General features: G+C 37.6%; 1 protein-coding gene across 1 annotated transcript; it reads right to left on the bottom strand.

The window, feature by feature from the left end:
• Positions 1–439: 439 nt before the first annotated feature.
• Positions 440–7049, bottom strand: LOC134750730 (uncharacterized). Its single transcript, XM_063685969.1, has 4 exons — positions 6940–7049; positions 5260–5449; positions 3911–4008; positions 440–551 (listed from the first exon to the last, which is right to left on the bottom strand). The coding sequence occupies exons 1-4, from the start codon at positions 7022–7024 to the stop codon at positions 448–450; spliced, it is 477 nt and encodes a 158-aa protein (XP_063542039.1). The 5' UTR covers positions 7025–7049; the 3' UTR covers positions 440–447.
• Between the last annotated feature and the right edge of the window lie 1317 nt (positions 7050–8366).

Genomic DNA, 8366 nt, shown 5'->3' with positions numbered 1-8366 from the left:
ATGTATTTTAATAAACGTGCACCGTCGTCGCCGCCTTAGTGATGGCAGTAGGCTAGGCACCTACTTAAATTGTAATCTTTTACTCGTACCTATTTATTACTCTAAGAACAAATTAAATTACTTTCTTTTTATTTCGTTTATACCTATTTATTGTTATTGCTTTTTTAAATTAAATTTTTGTCTGTTTTATCATCACATTACTGAAAATCAGCGCTGCGGCTTGCCCGGCTTGCTGCGGGGTCCTTTTTTCGTCCGTCCCTTTTCCCTCTTAAGTAACCAACTGATGTGTAAATAAATGTACTCTATTTTAAATATCCAAACGTGAAATACGCGTCGTTGAAAAGTTCATTTCTAATCTTCAATATACATGAATATAAAATAAAAAACAATATTAAAATAGTTTTTTAACCCAATTTAATGCTTTGAATTGTTACACATAGTTATTTTTTATTTTCCTTTACGAGGTTTAATGGTTTTTGTTTCGTCAAAATCATAAATATATATTTGCTCGGCTCTATTGCAGTTCCCGCTATCGATTATGGTCCAATAGGCTGAAATAAGACGTCGAATTAAAAAAATATAAACACGAACTTGCAGTATGGATGGTATAGAAAGGATCGCAATCTCTTATGGCAGAATTGTTGTAAAAGTGACCGCGTTAAGCTTTAAATAAAAGTTCCTAATCTCTCCGGTGGCGCTAGTTAGGCTCTGGGACATGAGTATAACATGAACCATATAAGGCAACAAATAACCCGACCAAATTACGTAGGTTGTTTTTAATAGTATTTCGGTGTATGGTGGCGCCGCCTAATTACTGTTTTTCGATGGATATTTTTCATACATAGAGATTTGGCTCCTTTATACAGTCTCCATGCTTGCAAGCAATAATACACATAAAGTATGTCACTCCCATGTTAGAGTCTGTTCGAAAAGAGAAGCGTCGTGGCAGAAACGTGAACTAACATTATCAATTTTATATGGCAATTAAACCTTTGACACCTGTCTTGTAAAAAGTAAACAAACTTCTTGTGTATGATTATTTACAAAAGCTGCAAGTTTTATGTAATAAAATATTATCAAAACAGGATAAATCCGTACATAAAACCACAAGGGATATTTTATTTAATATTGTTCGGTTTGGCTAAAAGACGACTATATCGACTTACAAAAAGTCACACAACGTGCTTCCGCTATGACGGGTGCTTATGTTTTATTTAATATAAAATAATGACCTATTTAATAGTCCCTCTAAGTAATTAGTCTCCGGTACATAATCGGTGTATGCGGTGACCACAGAATGATCAGTGTAACGAGTCACCTTCTGAAGTGGCTTCTGAAAATACTGCATGGCAGAGTATATAGAAAAATTGAAGAAAATATAAGCGAAACACAGTTTGGTTTTAGAGCAGGCCTTGGTACTAGGGATGCTTTAGTAGCCGTAGTAAACATAGTTCAGAGATGCATAGATGTACAAAGAGACGTCCATATGTGCTTTATAGATTTTGAAAAAGCCTTCGACTACGTACAACACGATAAATTATTTCAAATTCTAAAATCGATTGGCTGGGATGGAAAAGATATAAAATTTATTAAAAACCTTTATTATAATCAAAAAGCAAAAATAAGAGTAAACAATAACATATCAAAAGAAGTAAAGATAGAAAAAGGTGTGAGACAGGGATGCATTCTCTCACCCTGTTTATTTAACATTTACTCGGAGACTATTTTCAAAATGGCACTCGAGGATCTCGACGTGGGCATTCGTGTGAACGGAAAACTTATAAATAACATACGCTATGCCGATGATACTGTTCTTCTGGCTGAAAACCTCGATGACCTTCAAATAATGCTTGAAAAATTGAATGATGCACTTCAACAGTATGGTCTAAAAATCAACACTAAAAAGACAAAACACATGGTGGTTAGTAAAACAAGTGCACAAACTCGCTCCTTAAAACTAGATTCACATAGTCTGGAAAGAGTTAGAAAATACAAATACCTCGGCTGTTGGCTTAATGAAACGTGGGACCCTGAACAGGAGATTAAAACCAGAATTGGTATTGCCAAGAGTGCCTTTCAAAATATGAAGAAACTGTTGACGAACAGGAAGATTAATTTACACTTAAGGTGGCGAATGGTGAAATGCTATATTCTTCCAATCCTCATGTATGGCTCCGAAAGCTGGACGCTAAGGAAAAATTTGATCAGTAAATTACAGGCTTTTGAAATGTGGATCTATCGTAGAATGCTTAAGATAAAATGGACCGACAAAGTTAGTAACGAAAGAGTCATGTTATTAATGAAGAAAAAGGTGGAAGTCTTAACAACTATTAAAGAAAGGAAAGCTTCATATTTCGGACATATATATAGAAACGCAAAATACGACTTGTTAAAACTAATAATTGAAGGGAAGATTGAAGGGAAACGAGGACGTGGCAGAAGGAGAATATCATGGACAAGGAACATAAGAGACTGGTTAGACGTGGACAGTACAGAAAAACTAATTCGCATGACTACGGATAGAACGGCATATAGGCATAAGGTCGCCAACCTCTGGGACGGAGAAGGCACTTGAAGAAGAAGACATAATCGGTAAATATATTCATTAAAAATATGTTAATTTACGTAAATAATGAAAGTCATTCGTGATCTTGAAATAACTGACAAATAGTTTTGATACTTTACCATTTTAGTCATATTTAATATTTGTATAATTTATTCGCAGGACTGAGTAAAAGTACCTACGGTATCTCGAATAAAAGACCATTAAATTTTATTAGATGATATGCAATAACTAGTAATCCACATGTCAGATTCAAGCACATCTAGTTTAGACGAAGACAGTTTGGTGTCTTTGGTTATTCTGAAGCTATCTTAATCATAAGTTACGTTGAATATTTAGATTCAGAGGGCCTACCGCGAACACCGAAGTTCCTGAATTGCGGGCATCTTTCTCTTTTACTCTAATCAAGGCGTAATTAGAGTGACAGAGAAAGATGCTCGCAATTTGCGTACTTCGGTGTTCGCGGTAAGCTTTCAGACTTTGATTTCAATAAATAAAAGTTTTCAATTGAAAATATTTCCTTATTTTTAGTTATAAAATATTATTTCACACAAAATATCGTGTTTCGAACAATCCCAATAAGACCAACCTATTCAGTATTCACTGTTTTTATGTCCCCGATACTAAAATTACAGTTCGATTACCTACCCAATCTACCTATCCAGGTTTGTGCTAAAATAACTGTTGGACTGGGCAGATTGGAGTATATTAGAAATCTAGTTTTGTACTAATACGACAATTTGTATGGGCAAGTATTTTCAATCGAACTGTCACTGTAGTTTCTGAGATATAAAAACAAGAGTTGGTTTTAACCTTTGGTTAGAAGGTGAAGTGGCAGTCACTAGTGCCTGTATGTGCCAATTCATAGGATTATGTTGCCGAGCTGACACCGGGCTCCCTTTAGTGAGCTGTAGCAAAAAGCCGGAACAAAAGGATTCAAGTATCATGACCTTTAGTGTCCTACTATAATTACGTCACAGTGTTGTCAGCATAGCAAAATCCGTAAAATAGCACCGGCACGCCCTCAAATCCTACTACGCTTCCCTTTCCGCACTTCTAATTTTAATTAATGCTAAAATAGGACAAAATATATAAGTATTTCAAAAGTCGAGACAACACTACGAAGATGATGATGACATGCGAGCTAAAATGGGTCAAAGAGTTTTTTTGTCAAATACTTTATTAGGACTTTGAAGCCAAATTTTCTTGCCGGACCCTCATAGGCATGTTCCAACTTTCTACTTCTTAAAAGCTGTATTATTAAAGCTCAGCAAAATGTACCCAAATCGGTAAAGATAAGAGTTTCCCTATCGTTTTTGACCCAAATATTAAAAACAAAGTTCTAACTCTGGTTCCTGTTGCAATTGTCCAGGTACAAGTCGCACATGGAGCCGAACTCATTTCTCCAGGTACCGTTCGTTCCACAGACCGGTCGAGAAGCGGCCCTGAAATTACACATTCCGTATCATTAAGAGGATAGGGGACGATCGATTATCTATAAATAAAATAAATCAATAAATATTATAGGACATTCTTACACAGATTGACTAAGTCCTACGGTAAGCCCAAGGAGGCTTGTGTTATGGGTACTTAGACAACGATATATATAATATTTAAATACTTAAATACATAGAAAACGCCCATGACTCAGGAACAAATATCTGTGCACATCACACAAATAAATGCCCTTACCGGGATTCGAACCCAGTACCATCGGCTTCACAGGCACGGTCACTACCCACTAGGCCAGACCGGTCGTCAAAAACGTGGTCCTCATTTTCCTCCGTGGATATTGACATTATGGAAAATATTTTTACACAAATTGATATATTTTTATCACAGCTATTGATCGTCTAATTTTTTTTTCGATTTTTACTTAATTATAAGAGCTTTTAAAAATTTGTATGAAACCTGTTTTTCGCTCATAATTCTTATAATAGGTATATAATATGTAATGTAATTAAACTATAGCTTTGATTAAAATACATCAAATTGTGTAAAAATATTTTCAATAATGTTAATATCTAGAGAGGAAAATAGGGAATACCTTTGTATGGAAAACGGGTTTCGAGGCGGTCGTCCACTTTCGTCTAAAGGTATCATGCGAATGGTACGTTACCCCATGGCCTAAAATAAGTTGTCATGAAATTTTTAAGAATGTATTTTTTTCTTATACATATTTTATAAAATGCCATTAAAAATTAAAACTACGATCATTTAATTAAAACAAAACGTACTGTACTCATTACATATTATTATTATATATTATTGTACATTTGATAACATTTGTTTGTTAAAATATTTTTATTTGTCATTTTCAGCAGCAATGCAATAGCTGTGTCGTTTCTAGGGTGTCCACTCAGAGCTGACCTAGCTAGCATGATTTGCGTTCTCGCACGCGACTCCATACGTCTAGCGCGACTTCAAGTATGGACTAGCGCGCGCGCAACTCATGCTAGACGGTCAGACTTACGCAGCGTACTAAGTAGGCGAACAACACGCGAACGCGAAGCGGCGCGGCGCGGAGCGGGGTAAATCAATCCTTTGATGCCTATAGAAGTGTCCTACGTGGGCGATCTCGTTGCGAACGCGAACGCCTTGAGCCCGCCGCGCCGCGCCGCGCCGCGTCGCTTTGCGTTCGCCTTTGTTCGCGTAGTAAGACGCAGCGTTATTTGTTAACGTCTTGGCGAACTTACATGATGGATGTCAAGCACCTGACATGGTCGTTATAGCAGCGCTCGCCCTTGTCGGCGTCAGTGTACTGCCCCAGATACTGGTCGTGTTCGTATTGGAACTTCATCGTGGTGTACTCGCCGCCTGTGTCTATGTTCAAGACCTCTTCCAGCTCGGCGCCAGTCAAGTTTATTTTTGGTGCGCCTCTTAGAACTTGAAACATAAAGTGAAAGTACAGTTTAAAGTGAAAATGCCCATATTATACGTTTTGACATCTAAATGCTCTCTTTTTTGGGTAAAACGGGACCCTATTGCCCTAAACCAATTTTTTAACATGCAGATACGTCTGCGAGCGATACTCCAAATTGCCCTAAGTGAAAATACATTACATTACATTACCTTACATTTTGACATCTAAATGCTGTCTTTTTTGGGTTCCGTAACCAAGGGGTAAAAACGGGACCATATTACTAAGACTCCGCTGTCCGTCCTTCCGTCTGTCACCAGCGGTGTCAGCATGGTTGCATTTTTATCACCTGTCACTATGCCTGTCACTTTCGCACTTACATACTTGTTAGAACGTGATAGGCATGGTGACAGGCATGGTGACAGGCGATAAAAATGCTACCGTCCTAAGCCCGCAGGCTGTATCTCATGAACCGTGATAGGTAGACAGTAGAAATTTTCATAGGTTGTGTATTTCTGTTGCCGCTATTACAACAAGTACTAAAAACAGAATAAAATAAATATTTCAGTAGGGCTCCCATACAACAAATGTGATTTTTTGCCGTTCTTTGCGTAATGGTAACCCTTCGTGCGCGGGTCCGACTCGCACTTGGCCGTTTTTTTGTTATCATTTGCCCATGCTTCTCGCTTGCGACAATACATGTAAGAACAAGTGCGACGAAATGCATGCGCGAATGGTATCTTAATGACATAATTTAGACATAATTTTTATGTCAAATTTTCGTTAGAATCAATTACGACGAATATCAAATAAATATATACATATACATATAATCACGCCTATTTCCCGGAGGGGTAGGCAGAGACCACGGATTTCCACTTGCTACGATCCTGACATACCTCTTTCGCTTCCTTCACTTTCATAACATTCCTCATACACGCTCGCCGGTTTAGGGTGCTCTTGAAAGTCCGCCGAGGTCTGCCCCTTCCAACTCCCGTTTCTACCTCTCCCTTATATACTCTCTTTGTTAGCCACCTTTCACTCATTCTTTCCACGTGTACAAACCATCTCAACATACCTTTCTCAATTTTTGTCACTACATCTTCGCTCAGTCCACACTTTTCCCTTATGAATATATAGGTATATATTATTATATATTCATAGTATTGCACAGAATTTTCCAAACATTTTAAAATGTCAGTAATTTGGGAAGTTCCAATATTGAATATAATAATATACCTTGTAATATGGCAATTAGCCACTTTCAGTGTTTCACAGCAACGATATAGTTTGCTGCGACATAAACGCATATTGCTTGTGTCAGCGCAATATATATATAGACAGGTTTTTATAGAATATACGTTATTTTTATCTTGCACAAATGTTTTGAAACTATACATTGGTGATGAGGCTTGAATTGACGATTTTTTTCAGTCTTGCCCGTTAAAGGGTGCAGTCTAGTCAATAAAACTTTTAAGTCTTAAATTTAATTTACTTGACGAAAAAAGTTACTTACGCGGTTCGGCATCAAATAGCTTAAATGCTGACCCATTGAAAACTACACACAACAGAACGGCACAACATATTTCCTTAAAAAACATGTTGTTTGAAACAGATTCTAACCTGCAAACTGTAATATATACAGGACAAAATCTAATTAAAAATCCAATTTCTTGAAACTGCGAGCAGTTTGGTCTTTTAATTCAGTACCGTTGATGGCTATACGAATAGGCATCAAGTGTTATCTTTGGTAAGTTAATAACGCGATTTTCATTTTAGAAAAGTCGAATAATTAGTTAATTACGCATTCAGTACTCTGAAGTACTCTGAACTGTTTTTCTGATTCAACCATCGTTAGTATTCACACATTAAAAATAAACTTCCTCAAACGCTACTATTCATAATAATAACACTATGTTATTCGGTTTTATTAGGCAGACGTTCGGGTTTTTATCCCATAGGTACTTAGTCCATCGCTTTCAACTAATATCATAGTTCATTTTAGATTAGGTACATCAACTCTCAATATTCCTGACACCCCGGTGGGTGCTGCCTCTGCGTGCGTGACACGGGCAAGGGCAGCATCCGCTCGGTGTACCCCTTACATTTCATCAAAGTGTCAAAAGGGTATCTACGTGTATAATAGACATTTATTTACATACAAGATATATACAGTGGTACTACGTAAACGAAATTAATAACTAGCTTAAATCCAAAATAGGCCCTTGAGGCATTGTACCAAGGATGCTGGCGGCATTTCCCCGCTGTATCGCAATGCTGATACGTTGTGCGAGAAAGCCGCCAGCTCTTCGGTCACCAGTTACGTCAACCAGACGCTTCGCGATTTCTGCAAAATTTCTACGTGTTGGTTTCGGCTCCGCGCACGCCTTCCAATGGTCCGGAACACCAATGTTCCAAGGACAGGGATGTTAGAAGGACTCTTTAGTGCTTCCGCTGTCTTCCGTGGATGCACAGAGCGGGTGCATAGGTTAGAATGTTTTATTTCTTAACGTTGTAATAAGGAGTACCAAATCCAACTAATCATTTTTTCGTAACGTCACACACATCGCATGACACTCGGACACGTCGTACGTCGTATGACATTCGGGATGACGAAAGGATTCCAATGATATCATTTTTGGGCCAACAGACGAAATTTTTAAAAGTAAAGTATATCTCTTGTTTTGGGACAGTCGTGTAAAAATCTGCCTACAATAACGCATTAAATAATTTGACGGTTTAGACTTACTTGTTTTAGTTACTCGCGCGACATGTTTCGGAGAGCCTAGGTCTCCTTTCTCAAGCACTAATATTGCGAGGAGCGTTCACGACGGCCGTGTATTGCGTGCGTGTCGCGCGAGTGACTAAAACAAGTGTCTAAACCGTGAAATTATTTAATAGTATGTCACAACAGTTTAAATTCGATTACAATAACGCATTAAA

Source organism: Cydia strobilella, chromosome 20, assembly GCF_947568885.1.
Source record: "Cydia strobilella chromosome 20, ilCydStro3.1, whole genome shotgun sequence".
In the NCBI taxonomy this organism is placed as follows: Eukaryota; Metazoa; Arthropoda; class Insecta; order Lepidoptera; family Tortricidae; genus Cydia; species Cydia strobilella.
The sequence above is the reverse complement of the archived record's forward strand: the minus strand, read 5'-3'. Positions and strand labels throughout refer to the sequence as shown.